Genomic DNA, 18,262 nt, shown 5'->3' on the forward strand with positions numbered 1-18,262 from the left:
CCACCCGAAAGCGATATTGTTAACTTTCTGAATATCAACACTAATTAAATGGCATTATAGTACTGTAGCTGTACAAGCTAAGGAATCTGTCGCGTGTGGTTTGCACTGTGTATATTTTTTAATATTGAGATGTCGTGGTCTTTCTATGCAAAATATTATTATATTATTAGCAAATATTATTCTAAGGATTTGTGGTTAAATGATATTGTAGTAACTTATGCTGTTACAGATCATTTACTGAAAATAAAAAATAATTAAAAAAAAAATTTTTTTTTCACTTACCATTTTTTCCACATCAGTTTCTTATTCCCATGCAGCTTTCGGGGAGATAAAAAGACGAACTTGGTATTGGTTCTTCGAGTTCTCCTGCAGGCAGGGAGTGGACTGGAAGCATTTTCCTCACTGGGACTGGGTGACGTTGACGGTTGACGGGAATGGTTCTGGGTATTCGGTTTGTTCAGTGAAGGGTCTGGATGTGGCAGTCTATGTTCCTGTTGCTCTCCTCCTGTGTGAGCCAATTGGTTTTTCAACCCTAAATACTTTTGCAGAACATTTAAATATGCTTTTACTTTTTCATCTGCATGTATATTTCTTATTTTTAAAATGGCACTCATTTCATCATCCAGGGTGTACAGTTCACGCTACTCTGGTGATTGGAGTAGCGTAAATTTTTTAAACATATTCATTTTCAAATAAGTGAACTCAATAAAGGAACAATGCTACTGCCTAATAATGGGAACAGTGCTCCCCCGTGCTGTAAAACCAGTTTTCTTCTAGTAATGAAGGGGAGCGATTTGTTACTTAGTGCTCTTATAATTTTTTTTCCTTCGTAGGCGTGACTTCTGGTTATGTTTTAATGGAATATTTCCAGATAAAACATTTTTGCAGATTTCATAGAGTGTTGTGATTTGGCTGGAAGTGCAGTGTTTTAAAGCATTATTTGCTTGTTTGGGAGAGGAATGAGATAAGTACTTGATGAGATATTCATCGCGTTTGAGTCTATCAGCCATTCAGGGATAAACACTTTATTGGGTTCTTTCCTGGCAAAATCCGTGACCTTAAGCGTAAAATACCAGGTGTTTCCTTTCTAAAGTCTAAAACTAAATATGAGTGGGGTTCCCGTGTTGCATGTTTATAAATCTGAACTAATACGTTCGTTTGTCCTGGAAATACTTGGGAAGCTAAATGAGAAAACTGTAAAGAGTCTCGGGGATTTTTAAAAGCAATAACATAATGGCTATTGAGAGAAATTGTCCGAAAATGTGTACCTTTACAAAATAAATTTTGCGTAATTTTTTAATTTTAAATGGAAAGTTCTCGCTCTAATCTTAAATAACATGGAACTAAAACATCGTGTTGCAGTTTAATTTAAATATCTGCGAGATTGGGCGACAGAATAAAATGTATCGACTATCCTTTGGATAGTTAGTTCAGAAAGCAACATGAATGGTAAGTTAATATTGCTTTCTAAACTGGATACATTAACGCCCAACCGAACGTGAGAAAAAAGTTCCTGAACTCGATAAACGCTTAATGATCTCATTAAGCATATCTCGAAACATTTCAAAAAACACTCTGGTGAGAGGAGTTCAAGATCACGAAATCGAATTTGATACTCCAATTGACGAGTTTGATATTTAATAGAATTACGTGATCAGCCCACCGAAACAGTATAAAAATCCCTGTAGAGGGAGGGGTCAGTAGTGGTAGAAAATACCCACAATGTTCAATGCGAACCCAACACACCATGTGATGTCCCTGACAGAACGGGGAGCCCAGCGAAATTCCAAACATTCCAAAATTTATCTTATCACTATCCATCACCCATAATGCCATACGCAAATCATTTACTTATCAACAACTCATAACAACACACATCCAGGACACTGACGTCGCTTCCCCTTTCACCCTACCCCTATTTGGTTCATAGTGTCCCACCAATCACGACACGAATGCTTATCCACTAATATATCTCCCTTTTCCATTCAAAACAATATCGTCACTTATTTACAACTAACAAATGACGTCACTTATCTACATCTGATAACACCAATATTCACGACACGATTCCTTATCTTTGATCTTGATCGTGTTCAAACTTCCCCACCAATCACGACAGGTATCTTATCTCTAATCATCACCCATAATTCCATAAGCGAACAAAACAAACAAAGTCACACACACACACACACACACAGATGCTCCCCAGAAAAATTCCTAACATTACAAACTCATGACGTCACACACACAGTGACGTCATCATCTCAACAACCAATCACGTCACGATTCCTTATCTTATCTTGATCTTGATCTTGTCAGAAGTGACTACAATACTACTGATTTTTACCAAATTTATACAGAAGGAATTATGATATACAGATAGTATGGAAAGAGAGAGGGAAGAGGCCATCTTTAGAAGTTGTAGAAGAGTGTGGTGAGCAAGGGATGACAAGCATGCACGGAGAGTAGTGACGAGTGGAATGCATTACCAAAATGCGTTGTGAATATGAAAAGTGTAAATAAACAGGTATTTTTTCGTTTGAATTGCAAGCATCAGTTTGATTTCCATCTGATTCTGGAAGCATTCTAATATAAGGACCACAATCAGTCAAATGGTGCTGCAATACAAAAGTGCTCTGCAAAGACATTGTGCATCATACCTCGAATACTCGTAGTTGGCAGCGAACGTGTTAACAGGAAGAAGCTATTGACAAAGCGAGCAAAGGACGTCCTATACTTCAGAAGTGGAAAACAGTCAATTCTGTGACAATTTTTGGTTCCAGTTGCTTCACGATAGTGCTGGCATATGGCGACAGTACTAGCTTCAGAAGCACGAACCAATGGAGCGATAATCCAAACGATAAGGTGAGGCTGGTTGGCCCAGTGGTTAGCGTATCCGCTCTCCAGCCAAAGGCTGCGGATTCGAATCCCGCCGTGGGCATGGATGTTTGTGATTGTTTGTGGAAATACTAGTTGTGGGCGTTGGTGTAGTTGGTGGATTGAGTGGTGGAGTCAGACAGATGTAGAGTACGTGTCCTCCCTCGATGAGTCTTCGTAATCCCTGGAGGTGTCACATAATAATACTTCAGATACATCACTGTTGATGGGGGTGGTGTGATGGTGTACGTTCCAGTTATTCTGAAGGAAATAAGTTGAAATGTACATATTTCAACTGACATCTCTTCGTGTTCACAGTTCATTGATCTGGTTACTTCTAGCAAGATAATGCGCATCGTACAGGATCAAAGTGATGAAAGTTCAACTGATCATTTTGGGAAAGTAGGAGAAGCTGTTCGCGGTGAAATCTGGTAAAGCCTAATCTGAAGCAACTGAGGGATAAGATAAGGAGACAGCATCCTTTTGGAATACTGGAAGGACCATGAAAATTTAATTCTCTGGCGATGTGAGGCTGTTCTGAGGACTACTTGTCGAACTTAAAATCATGTTTTTATAATTCCTTAATGCCTCAATCGATCTACTAATACATAAATAAATAATAAAATAAACAACATTTAATAAACAAATCCCATAGCATTATTTCTTTCAATAAATTGTTAACCATGTTATAAACGTATTCTAAAAAAATTAAAATAAAACATTCATACCTGGCATTCATCCAGAAATAAATAATTGGATTGTACATTGAATTAGACATTGCAAGCCAATACATCGCAAGATAAACATGTTGCACGTAGTCTGATTGCACGAAGTCAACGTCGTGGTACGTGTACAAGAAATATACGTGGTAGGGCAACCAGCATATAGCAAAAATCGAAACTACTGATATCAGCATGCGCACAACCTAAAATTGGAAGAAAACTGAAGTGAGCAGGAAGAATAGATCTGGATATTACTGTAAGGAATTAAATAATAGAATTAATAATGTCATGTTAAATAAAAGATTAACAAATATCATTTTCAAACTGAATGATAAAGTTATTATACACGCATTATACAAAAACACATTTTTATCGGAGACCTAAAATATCAAACACAAGTTATAGATCAAGAGAAGTATTTCATTCATTTATCTTTCTGACTTGTATATTTGGTAGAAATACGAATGCAAGGAAAAATTCTCTCTGGCCTCAATGGCCCTCGATGAAATTCGATGAGGTGAGAGGAAAAATCAATGCATTCTGTATAATTGTTTTCTATGGTGAAATTATTATTGTTTTCATAGTAATTCATTTATACATACATTCAAGGAAGAAAACTGTATAGTAAATAGTTTTTATTACGAAAAATACATCAAAAATGTGTTGCATGTCAAATATCTTTGTGACAGAAGTTAAGACTATTTTTTCTTAATTTCTGTAAGCAAAATGTTTAAAACTAGTTTTATACGCCATGTTGCTTACTAGAGAGGTAAAGAAATAAAGAAGAGCGCCCATCATTACCAAGATACAATGTACAGGTAGCTTTCCAAACTATGTTGTGCATAGTTTCGATCCCTGCATTATATTACTCTGAAAATTATAAATTACAAATCGGTTCAAACACTAAATCCCATTCTGACAAGCGAGGTGATTTTCCCTAAATGCGCTCTAAAAATTCTTGACAAGTAATGGAATAAGCAATTAGGTTGATTAATAACCTGTCTCTCAACTCTTACTGTATTTCTTCGATACAGGCATTTAGTTAATTTATTTCATGAAGTTCCTACAGTGTTTCTAAGGTCATGTCAATCAGAATTGGCAATAGTAATTTTCCCACTTTTTTTTGTTGTTGTTGTTAACGTTAGGTTTAGTGGCTAGTCCCTTTATGCAGTTTAACTGTAAATTCAGAGAACAAATTTTGTCCCTCTTTGTTCTTTCTCTTCCGTGCCCTTTGAGACCGTCCTCCTTCTATGTATTTCCTAAAGAGGAAATGTGTTTATTTTCCTCTTCTTAACTTTTCGTCATTATGACTACAAATGATGGGCCATCATAAAATTTATTTCTAAAAAAATAATCGCGGTAAGGGAAGTCCAACCTACACCACAGTAATACAACACAAGGATTTTTCATTCTGCATATGTGAGAAATAATTCTCAATTTTGTCACCTAGAGTTCAGCACAAACGTAAAATGGCGATTCAAGCAGAAAAATCATTTTCCTGTGTGTGTGGTTCATTCTGCGATCTACAGATCTGATTCCTCTTAACATTTTCATGTGAGAAGGTTTAGCTCGCAGACAGCGATTTCCAAAACTCATCATCCTAATGCAGAATGTATGGCACACGAAGTCAAATATCGTACTGATGCATGCAGGGCACGAGACATCGGAAACTTTCATAAAGAACGAAAATAATCTTCGAGTTGCTCTTTACAGAAGTAAAGACTTTCGTATATGCAAACTTTTCGTATATGCTTTCGTAAACTGTCATCTTGTAGATGCTCTGTACACTAATACCGGCTTAAGTAAAATACGCCTCTTAACAAAAAAATAGCAACAGGCTAATTAGGGTATGGCTATCTTTCTAGATTGTGGTTACAACTGCTATCCTCAATATATTGAATGGTGAACAGATATTTGTAGTGTTGGCGACCAATTATGAGAATGTATGATATGTGCCTTCGTAACATTCTCCCGATCAGTCCACAACTGAACAGTGGACAAAGAAACTGCAATAATAGTTCAGATGGATCGTCTTTGATTGTTTACCGCAAATGCTGCAGGTTCGTATCATCTTCGTAAGACATGGCTGTTCCAAAAACAAGCTTGTATAGCTCTTTGACTTTAATAAAGCCATTAAAATAAACTTTACAGATGACGGAGAAAGTTCTTTTATTATTGCAGTTCCTGAATAATTCTAGTGCCGTAACCTATCAAACAGAGAATAAATTAATACTGAGATTCTCAAACAGTCCATCAGTGGACTAGTAGCAAAGATATTCAGATATATTGCTACCATCTCCAAAGTGCACAATGTACGAGCAATCTATTTATTATTATTATTATTATTATTATTATTCGTGACACCTCCAAGGAGTCCGAAGACTCATCGCGGGAGGACACCTATTGTACAACTCTCCGTCTCCACCACTACACCGATTCTCTACTACCAATCATCTACATCAGCGCCATATACTGCCCACCACAGCTAGTATTTTTTGTCTGTAAATTGCGTGTGTTCTGAAGGCCGATTTGTCTGTACGCGGGCTGAAAAACCCGAGTTTACGGGAGAAAAACCCTGCTACTTCCGTATGAGATCGGCGAACTCACCTTAGATTGAAAAAGTCCATATAAAGATTCCCCCCGTCATGACGAGAATAGAACTTAGGCCTTTTCCAATCGAATGGAGCAACGTACCCTCGTTCTTCCAATTGCACTATGGAGGTGCTTTAGAGGAAAATATTCCCAAAACTTGACTAGAATGCTCAAGCCATAATCCTGTTGTGCTATTTCAGTGTAAACCTGGATTGGACAATTACACACACGTTCTCCTGGTTTTTTGTCTATCTTCCACTATGAATTAACGACCAAATTTGGCAATTCTTGTTCAGAAATTTATGCTGTATAAAAGGCAGGAACATTGCATTGTAGATAACCTTTTAGCGTACAACATCTTACCAAAATAAGATGTTGTACGCTATTGTATGATTTCTATGGCCTAACGCTACAATCCTCTTATCGGCACTTTCTATAACAGGAAGCTAAAATTTACTTGCTTGTACCAATTTCAAACATTCTTGGATGTTCGAAAGAATGTTCGTATTATAATCCCACCCACTTAAGGATATAAGCCTATCTTACATTAATATTGTGGACGAGTAAACGCTACTTAATTGAGCTACCTAGATCCAGAAGCCACGAATGGAGCATTTCTAAGCCAATTCATGCATTCGATAAGCAGAACAGTGGTCTCACACCAGGTGAGGAAATCCATCAATAGATATTTTCAAACATCCACTCTACAGTGGGATTCGAACTCAGCGGCTGTTGGTTGAAGAGAGGGAGAGAGAGAGAAAGAGAGAGAAGAGAGAGAGAGAGAGAGAGAGAGAGAGAGAGAGAGAGAGAGAGAGAGAGAAAGTACTGTCAACTTTAACCCAGTCAGAACAATATCCTCTCTAACAAAGATTCTAATATATGTTTTGAAGCAATTTATAGAATGACATTCTAATTATAACTTATGTAGATACATTCCAGCTTGTCTTACTTTGAAGAATTGAAAAGAATCTTATTGTTTAGATTAAATTCAAGGCTTTAATAGTTGAATTTAATCCAAATAATGAGGTACGTATTATAATTCGAATTACTAGGTGAGAAAGAGAGAGAATCACCTCGATTCGAAAATAACTGGATTGCTGATAACAAATGAAATATTCTCGCATCCTTGATAGAATTCAAACCCTAATATTTCAAACCAAAGTTATGTTCTATCCGATTATCGGCTCAAGATTCTAGGTATCGGATCGCAATTCTCTTAATATTTTATCAGGAATACAAGTAATCATATCGCCTAAATATAAATGAAACGAATAAAAATAATAAAAATTGTAATAGGCACATAATGCTTTCATTCTTCAATTATAATTTAGTCATCGCTGGAGGACACCTATTGTACAACTTGCTGGGAATATGTTTATTAAATGAATTCTTTCTTACCCTCTGCTTAGATCGAATTGCTTCCAACTGATGGTCGGTGAACTCACCGATTCCTTTACTTCCCCACAGCACGCGGCCCATCCATGTGTAAGTAACCGCCATGAAAATCATGGGAACTACGTAAGTCATGAGCAGAAATATTATGTTGTATCTGGAAATAAAAAAATATTAATTTTAAAAATATATTTATGCATTTGATCATTTTTTATATAAAGTGAAAAATAATAACAAAGAAGTTGAACAAAACATAACAATAAGATAATACTAATAACAGAATGGTAGAATTCAGTATCCAAACGATACTACTTTTCTTGCCCAAAGTTCTACAAAACTTAAGTGGGACAGACGGAAAGAAAATCTTACAATAGATAAAAGATCACGTAAAATCCCAAGCACTTCAAGATAAATCTAAGTTTCAAACTTTCTGACAGATACTGAGCGATTCATCTACAATATATATATATATCTGCGTGACTGGCCGACAATTACATTAAATTATATATTTTAGCTCTCGTGTAGCCCGACTGCCTGACGGAAAGAACAAAGGAACAAACATGGAAACGGAACATGCTGAGAAAGAGAAGGGGGGAAAAAGACACTGACTAGCATGCTATCTTTTTTTTTTTTTTGTCAGAAAAGGAATGACATTGGAGTTATTCCAGGAAATCGGAAGGATAAACTTCTGGAAACTTACATTCAAATCCTGACGGGATTGAAATTGAGAATTTTTGTATGAGGAATAAATGATAATTGAGTTTGGAGCAAATCTCAATGATATGTTGCTAACATTAGTATATAAAGGTAGCACACAACCGGTTAAAACAATAGAAAAAAAAATACATTTCTATTCCATATGAGAAAAGATTCTCAAAATCTAAACGATAATTACAACATACGAGAACATTTTATTATCATTCGGTACAAACATTCCCGTTCTTATTCTCAAATTTCTCAAAATGTTCTAATTATTCCATTGCATTTTCTAAGATCTGACTGCCACTCAGTTTCTCAAATGAAATATATGAGGACAATCGAATCCAGTATGCCACTACATAGAAGATATCTTTTAATTAGGAGAATAAGGTGAGCTGAGCCCATTCCGTTACGTTTCGAATAAATTGAGTTTCGAAAAGCTTCAAATAAATTCCATATAAAGGCTATTTACAAAATGCACAGTTGATCGATATTTATTGATTTTTTCGATTTTAATGCCGTTCAAGGAAAGTTATAGAATTATATTTTAAGTAAATCTCGCGTTCCAATCATTAAAAAGAGTCAGGAAAATTCAGTTCAGGGGCAGTTAAATGCAGATCATTTTCTAACAGATATTTCAGAAACCTTTTTTTGTTTGCTTTTTTTATACAACCGCTGTAACATACATTTACTGTGGAAGTGGTACGTGCTTTCTTAAGTCCACCAATCGAAGGAGTTATTTTACAGACATATGGTGCAGGCAATGGACCAACTCAACGTCGAGATCTTCTTGATGAGCTCAAGAGGGCTAGTCGACGTGGAGCCATAATAGTAAATTGCACCGAATGTGCTCTTGGTCAGGTTGATCCTTCTTATGAAACAGGAAGTATGCTTCAAGATATTGGAGTTGTTCCTGGATCAGATATGACTCCTGAAGCGGCTCTCATAAAGCTGATTTATGTACTTAGTAAAACAGAATGGTCTGTGCAAACAAAAAAAAAATGATGATGCAAACAAATCTCCGTGGTGAGTTGACAGTTCATAAAGATCTAAAATTAGAAGATTTGGATATAATTACTGCTGTTGTTAAAATATGAAGGTTGTCTTCCTCAGAGGTAAATATAAACAATTTATTGGTTTGCATTTTTAATGTCTTTTTAGCCATAAAAACTTATATAATGGAAGAAGATACTACTTAGGTTATTATTAAGGGAGCACAAAGTTTCAGGATGAGTAGCTCTGTTTTTTTAAATTTTTATCATAAATAAACATTGATTCCAAAGCATTTTCCAGCGATAGAATACAATGTATTGGGTGTTCTCTTAATACTGATAATTTTATTAGCAGTAAGTGAGCGGTATCAGTTATTTCTCTACAGGATGTTCCAAATGAGTGACTAAAAGAAAAAAAAATATTAAAAAGAGGGAAAAACTATCAAAAGATTTTAATTAAATCCTGTTCAGTAAATATTTACCACATAAATTAAATTTTTGCATAGCTTATAATGCAGGAAAGCTTTTACGCATTGAATCAACTTTTGATTCAATGTGTAAAAACTATTCTACTATAATTTAGTCGAATTAAAATCCTTTGTTTTCATCATTTGAATTAGTCAATCATGAAGCCCCCCCCCCGCAAATAGACAAACTAGCCATACAGCTCATGAACATTTTTAGCTTCTAAATAATCCTAACATGCTTGACTGTTTTGTCTGTTCCCACAGGTAGTTGGCCTTAAAATGGAAATGCGTAAAATGGAAATAAAAATGGATATATTAATTTAAAGATCCCTTTAAATTAAGATATCCACAGTATTCACTTGAGTTTTTCCAGACTTTTCCATGGCATTAACCTTTAGACTAATGCCTTGGAATTGGTAGCATTAACTGGAAGATCTCATGTTTATTGATAATGATGGAATTCATACTGGTGGTCATTTATTGAGAACACTTTCCATATGGTGTAGAAATTAACTAGTAATGAGTTTTTTCTTTACTTGAGAAAGGGTTAATTGAAGTGAGAGCCATAGGACAGTAACTTTATGGCAAAGATTAGTTGTCCTCTTAGAAATAACTTGGATAAGGAATCTATATAATAAATACTAATAGAATAAAAGAATGAAGTACAGCTAGTAGATGAATATCAATTCATGAGGCACTAGTCTTCAGAACAGTTGGAGTAATGGCAGAAGGACTACAAGATTTTGTTTGATTGGCCAATATGCCTCTGATCACTTTCTCATGAAAAGTCAAAGATTGCATTAGTAAAAAAGTAAGAAGTTAGAAAATTGACTTTTTCTGTTGGTATGATGCAACAGAACCATCCTGGAATCAGGAGAACAAAAATTAGCGCCAATAGCTTAGCAAGGGATCAGAAAACATGAGTCACTTTTTGGACGTTTGATGCTCATTTTGGCTCTTTCAAAATCAGATTTTGATGTGTTGATAATGTACAGTAATCTACAGTTTATCCTACCTCCGAAACAGCAGCCTTACAAAGATTAGAGCTTTAGGTCAAGAGATCCCTGAAATTACACTTTCTCACGATACATTAGTGCCGCTGCACAGTCGCTGAATTTAATCAAGTTTTAGGTTTTTCCCTTAACACTAGATATCACACTCTTTATAGATATGCAAACTACAAATATAACCTTAAATGGGTAATATAACAGAAAAAAATCATAGCATTGTTGGTTAAAAAAACGTACGGTCATTAAAACAAATCATTACTTTTTTTCTGTTTAGAATGACATCCTGATGGATGTAATACTAATTTATATATGTGTTGTCTTGTTTGCATTTACTACTATAACCATATCAATGTTTATTCTTCTTTTCATCAATTTCCTATATTACAATGAAGACTCTCACATTTGGTTTTAGTTGGCTAAGAAATATTGATGTTTATTCTGATTTCAAATTTATAAGCAAGAACAAAGATTACTAACATTCATATGTACAGTCTATTTTTGCTATTCGTGTGCTATGCTATGTAAAGAAATTTCATGATACATATCTTGCTTGCTGCATGTTAAAAAACTGTCTGTTATTCCTATCTGAATTGAGTTAATTAATTTCAGTAATGCAAAATTGGAGCATCAATGCTTACTGCCGATTACTGTCATTTGTGTGCTACAGTACTAAAAAATATATATATTCTGTTTCTTAGCTTAGAGTTATATTTTTGTTACTGTCTACGGGAAATTAACATTTACAGTTGTTTCCTAAATCTGCAGACCATATATTTTTTAAAATTCTTGGAAACGAAACATTTTTTCCAGGAATGATTTACTCATCATTTAGTGGCCCAAGCAAGCACACAAGAGAGCAATTAACTTTTGTTTTCTGAATCATTTTGCTAGAATGTACACAACACTAAGTGACTGATATTAATCAGTATTATATGTTGCTTTAAGTAATTACATTAATTTCCTGGCCACTTGTATATTATCAGACATTTAATAATACAATAACATGCTGTACACTATTACAGTAAAATGTCAGAAACATTTGTACATTAACGTTAGTTCATTTAAGAATTAGTTTATTACTTAAAAGCTGAATAATATAAATTAGGTTTTACTCCTATGAAAGGCATTGTGTATTTTACTTGTATAAATATTCAAGAAATACACAATACCTAGAAGAGAGTTGTCCATATTTACAAATATGAAGTTATAACATGAAACCATTTTACTCACAGCAGATTTTTGTTGATTATCTTTATTGCCATTATTATTCAAAAATACCACTCTTTTAAGGGTCAAAATAAACACTGAATTTACTTAAATAATAAAATATAATTTCTTAATGATTATTCAATTATTGAATTAAACATTCATGAATTAAACAAGATTATTTCTAAAAACGAAACTTTAACTGTTATAAGCATGAAGACGCCCTGTCAAATGTCTCCTTCTACGAAGACCTGGAAAAATGTGGTTTTTTTTTTTTTTTTCCTTTTTCCATCATCAGGCGACTTCATTGTCTTGACGTGTTTTACTACAAAAATGATCATATTTTATGAGCGGTAGCACGTTCGATCTGATTTACAGATATCACTGACTGTCAAGTAAAGAGAAATTGAGGGGAGACCTCTTCCACGGAGATTGAAATCGATGTTTTACATCAAGCATGAAGTATTCGCGGCAGCTACACGAGGGACCGCTTTATAAAAGGACGTTCAGCTGATATATATTGACAAACTGTTTCAAAAGATCTAAGCAGTTTTCCATGTGAATATGCATGTTTATTATAATCCACACAGTGGATTATAGTAAACACATAGTTACACAATGATGCCTATAACAAAACTTCAACTAAATTTTCCCTGTATAAAAATTCAGACTGCACATACTTTCGTTTTTCAGACGCTGTTTGTATGTGAGTGTGTACGCGCCTGCACACTTATACCTAGGTCGGTGATGAAACGCCGTTTGGATGGAAAGACCTGGATTCGAATCCCATCTAAGAAATTTTTATAAGGGCTTTTCAATCGACGCGTGTCATCAATTTGCTGTAAGTTCTGAAACCCCAGCTGCATGTGGTAGTGATATGAAAAAAAAAAAAAAGGAAAAAAAAGGCAGTGTTATGCAGGGGTGGAATGATTTTTCTCACCCAGAAATTGGGATTGTCCTACCAAAAAACTGGAAACCCTGCCGGAGCAATTATTGTCATGTTTGAGACCGAATTTTCTTTTCAGCAGGCTTGTGCCAAAATAATAATAAAAAACATAATAAAATAAAATAAAATAAAATAAAATAATATAATACGAGGGTGGTCTGAAAAGTTCGGCCTCGACCATTGATGGCAACACTATCGGCAAGATTTTTTTTTTCTAAGTTGGTCCATCTGTCATAAGCATCCATGTGAAATTACAAGTCATTCTATCAAGTAGTTTGTTTTATACAGCTGTCTGAAGCACATGTGCTGTTTGTATCCAGTGAAATGGATAAAATTGAGTACCGTGCAGTTATAAAATTCTTTGTAAAAGAAGTTTTAACGCAAAACGAAATTAATTCGAAGTTCATAAGAGTTCATGAACACTCTTCTCCTTCGTTTTCGACAATTAAAAAATGGGCTGCCGAGATTAAAAGTGGCTGTACCAGCCTTGAAGATGATCCGCGTGAAGGACGTCCAAAAGTGTAACAACACCATAAATCATTGATCAAGTGCACGATATGGTATTGGATGACCGGCGAGTTAAAGTGTGTGAAATTGCTGAGACTATAGGCATTTAAAAAGAAGTGTAGGATATATTTTGCATGAAGAATTACACATGTAAACGCTTTGCGCAAGATGGGTGCCGCGCTTGATCTTAACAGATCAAAAATACTGTTCAGAGATTTTCAAACGCAGATGAAAATCTCTGAATAGTGCTTGGAGCGTTTTAACAAGAATAAAAACTGATTTTGTGCGTCGATTTATTACTACGGATTACACATCAAAATCCAAACAGCAGTCAAACCAGTGGACAGAAGCCGGTTGTTCAGCGCCAAAGAAGACAAACTCGGTTCCATCAGCAGGAAAGGTCATGTCATCGGTGTTTTGGGATGCATTTTGTTTATTAATTATCTTGAAAAGGGTAAAACAATAATTGGGGAATATTATTCCGATCTTTTAACCAGACTAGACGAAAAAAATCGTGAGAAAAGACCCGGTTTGCAGAAGAAAAAAGTCATCTTTCTTTAGGACAATGCACCTGCCCACAAAGGTGTTTTGGCAATGGGAAAATGAAGGGATCTGCACTATGAATTGTTGGAACATTCACCCTATTCCCCAGATTTGGCTCCCTCTGACTTCTATCTCTTCCAAAACTAAAACTCTTCCTGCGCTGGTCAGCATTTTTCTTCGAATCAAGAGGTGATTGCAGCTGTAGAGGGATATTTTGCATATCTTACTGAGAACCACTACAGGGACGGGATAATGGCACTGGAGCATTGCTGGAATTAATGTATTAGTCTTAGGGAGAATATGTTGAAAAATAAAAATTATTTTTATTTTTCAACATAATCTCCCTTGTGGTCTGAAAGATTCTCGGCCTAACAATGAAAAAACGAATTTATAATTTCAAAATTATTATTATTTATTAATAATTTCAAAATTATTATGAAGACCCGGCTGCACTTCTACCAAAACTTATGGCAAGATAGTAATGAATCTAAAACTAACATAATACTTCTAATTATACAGTGGAAGAAATAACCTTACAAGAAATCCAACAAGCAATACAGCAAAGCAAATCAGGAAAATCCCTTGGAGAAGATGGAATAGATATGGAACGTATAAAATATGCAGGCACTCTATTCATCAAATGACCTTTTAAATTATTTAACAATATCTGGCAAGTTGGAATAGGGCCATTATCATCCCAATATATATATAAAAAAGGCGATACGTGCAACTGTGTAAACTGCAGAAGAATAAGTCTTGTAAATACTGGTTGTAAGTTATATTCACGAATATAACAGGAATGATTAATAATATTTTCGAACCTAATCATAAGTTCAAAAGAATACAAGAATAAGAGGTTATAAAGTTTATAAAATTTTAACTTCAAAACTAGAAGATAAACTTTGCGAGGAACAAAATGGCTTCCGAAAAGGATGATTGTGAATTGACCCAGCTTTTACATTAAAAATAATAATGGAAAAACATTACGAATACAACATAGAAACACACATAGAATCTATAGACTACCAGAAAGCCTTTGACAGTCAAACTGTGGACCGTAGTCAAGAATCAAAACATTGCAAATCAGTTGCTTGCTGCAATAATTGACATGTATCACAATCAAATAACTGTAAGAATCAACGAAAAAGTTACAGAATGGAAATCAATAAACATAGGGATCCTTCAAGGATGCTCAATGCCACCATTCTTATTTAATATCTATATAGATGAAATAGTCAAGAAATGGAAGAAAAATATAAAACCAGCATTTAAACTGGATCACGGAACTATACTTAATACCGGTTTGCAGATGACTAAATAATCATACAAGAAGTGAAGATGAATTCCAAAGATCAATATACACTTTAAGCATTAAGTGCAAAAAATTCGAGATGCAAATATCAAGAGAAAAAAATCATAGCTTTTAAAAGACATTTTCCAGTCATAAGTAAAATCATGATTGAAAATATAATTTTAGAACAATTTAACAGCCTCAAATACCTTGGATGTGCTGTATAATATACAAAATAAACTGACATTGACATGAAAAATTCAAATTTTCTAAAGATAACAGGAATGATCAATAATATTTTCAAACCTAACCACGTTCGAAAGAATACAAGAATAAGTTCATAAAGTTTTGGCAAAACCTTCTCTACTACACAGAAGTGAATTATGGACCATAAAAACTGCAGAAGAAAAAAAATAGAAACTGGAGAAATGAAATTCCTGCGATGGATAGCAGACTATACTCTCTGGGGCAAAAGAAGAAGCACAGAAATACGTAAAGAACTAAAAATAGACTCAGTATTAGACAAAGTATATGAATACTGAAAGAAGTGGATCGAAAATATCGAATGAAATGAATGGACAGTTCAGGACTACCCCAAAATACTCCATACCACCCAGTTGGAGGATAAAGAACTCAGGGACGACCAAGAAAAAGATGGAATGAGACCGGAACAAGCCAAATCATCATCCCTGAAAGGATAATGATGATGATTTGTACGAAATTTATAATACATTTTTTGTGTAATATAATTTATTAGTATGCTGGGAATAAATTTATATCCACATTTGGTCATGAAAATATTTTAATATACAGGTAAAAATGTAGTTCGTCCTTTCGCCTTGGGACACCAGTGTACTTTCACTCTGCAGAATTGTAATCTGTTTCAATTCAGCCAGAGAGCAATGCGATAAGAAATGAGATCGTGTATCGTTCATGATAGTGCCTGAAAATATTCTTCTTATTATTCCTTCCCTCCTCTTTTATCTTATGGTGACGAGGAGTTTTATTCACTTAACCGCTACCGTATCGAAGATAAGGTGGTTAGCCCTATGCCTCCCGGTGGGATCTATGTCTGTAGATGCGTGTGTTCACGGGCCAGTTTGCCTGTTCTGGGGGACGAAGAACCTGTATTTCCGGGTGAAAAAATCCCTACTAGGATACCGCTAACTCACCTTTAGTCAAAAGAGACCACATAAAGGTTCCTCACGTCACTGACGGGAATCGAACCCAGGTCTTTCCAACCAAAGGGTTTCGTTTATACTGACTGAGCTACGGAGGCTCGCCTGAAAACATATTAAGCTAAATTTGTGTAAAAATGTTTTCTTCTCCCTATATATATATATAAAACGGAATAATTTAATGCTAGTTTTGGAAAGACAGAAATGCAATAATCAGCATTAAGGAGTTTCTTATATGCTAACAAGAATTAAAGTAAATTTTCCTCGAGAAATGCCAAAGGGTTCATGAATATAGATATTTCAATTATAAAGTAATAATTCGATCATGAAATCAAATATGCAGTTTCGAGATTATAGTTAGAGAATAAATACAGCTGTTAAATAGTTCCATGTTAAAACGTAAGTCACTCACGCTATTACATGTGCAAATGTGAATATCGCAATATCGTTCTTATTTTATTTTATTTAGTGTATGATGACAAAACGGGTGTATTTTCCATTGGATGTATTCTCATACCCAAAGAGTGATGTATTACTAAAATTTTAAGGTCAAGTGCTCCATATACAGTGCCGTTTCAAACGCGTTAGTTTCTCGATTTCTTATTTTTACAACTTTATATCCAGTTCATACGATCCCGTTGAGTAGAAATTGTCCAATACGGCTTTGGTTGGACAATTACTGCCATCTCGTTATTTTCCAAAATAATCCAAACATCCATTAAACGAACTTTTACACTAAAGGTTAACTTTATCTCAGCGATTTACATTATATATTGTGCTTCTGTTGTGAAGTCATGAGGGAGGGCAATGACACATTTATTATTCAACTGGAAAAATTGGCCTGGAATCCCATCCAGGATGCGACGGCTCTTTACAAGAGATTTCAGTTGAAGGTGAGTTATTCTATCTCACGGGAGACGACAGGGCCTTTTTCTCCCTGAGGCTATATATACTGCTATTTTTTGGGTATCTAATATAGCAGTTTTCATTAGCTTTATTCATTCCCTTAGTACTTCAAGGCAGAATGCGCTACGATAATGATTAATTTTAAGTTCAGTATTTTCTAATATAAACAGTTATACGTAAATTTAACAAAAATAGATGAAAGTCAATAAGAATTGTTTTAACTACATAGTATATAAGAACAAATTTCTTTGATTAAATTAAAGGTATTTAATATAATATACTTCACATAAATTCTCTTCCAGCAAAAATACAATGTGCTGTTTCATGGCCTAACACCATAAACGTTTGATATCCACAGGGCCTGAAAAAGTTTACGCTGGTTCACCAGTCAGGCAAATATTTCATTCGTTAGATGTTAGTATGGGCGTACCTACTACGGTCACCTGCTACATATCTGTCAAGTGTTTATTCCTGCTTAATGCTACAGACAATTTTAATCCTGTATAATTACTCGTTTTGAAACAAACATGTTAAGTACTTATGTATTGATTCATCTGCGAAGAAAAAATTCACGTATTTTATAAGTGATGTAAGACTATTTATTATTTTGTTTTTATTAATAATAGCATGTTTCGTTACTTTTTGCTTCCAACACAATAATGTCTTGAAAAGCAATTCTTCTCTATCATTATAAGTAAACGTTTAAAACATAAAACGTTGTATCATAAAAAACTCGATAAAATAAAACCCTTAAATCTCCACATATAATTACATTAGTGCGTTTCTGAATTCTGATTGGCTTCGAAATATTTTCGGATGGAAAGGGCATTGATGTTGCATCACGCGGCATCAATGCCCTGATGCCGCGTGATACGACATCAATAAAAATTCATAAAAAAATCGAAAAACATTTAGGAATCATGAATATTTTGGG

At 34.6% G+C, this 18,262-nt stretch overlaps 1 protein-coding gene across 1 annotated transcript in view; it reads right to left on the reverse strand.

Moving 5' to 3' along the window:
• Window positions 1-18,262, reverse strand: part of LOC150095852 (tachykinin-like peptides receptor 86C) — a 97,395-nt gene that overhangs the window by 6,503 nt on the left and 72,630 nt on the right. Inside the window, exons 3-4 of the mRNA XM_090408844.1 lie at window positions 7,590-7,740; window positions 3,606-3,802 (exon numbers count right to left, since the gene is read on the reverse strand). Coding sequence (XP_090264970.1) covers window positions 3,606-3,802; window positions 7,590-7,740 — 348 coding nt within the window. The remainder of the gene's footprint in view (window positions 1-3,605; window positions 3,803-7,589; window positions 7,741-18,262) is intronic.

The sequence above is a fragment of the Typopeltis vanoorti genome, chromosome 19 (genome assembly GCF_054136105.1).
Source record: "Typopeltis vanoorti isolate ZY-2024b chromosome 19, IOZ_Tvanoo_1.0, whole genome shotgun sequence".
NCBI classification, from domain to species: domain Eukaryota; kingdom Metazoa; phylum Arthropoda; class Arachnida; order Uropygi; family Thelyphonidae; genus Typopeltis; species Typopeltis vanoorti.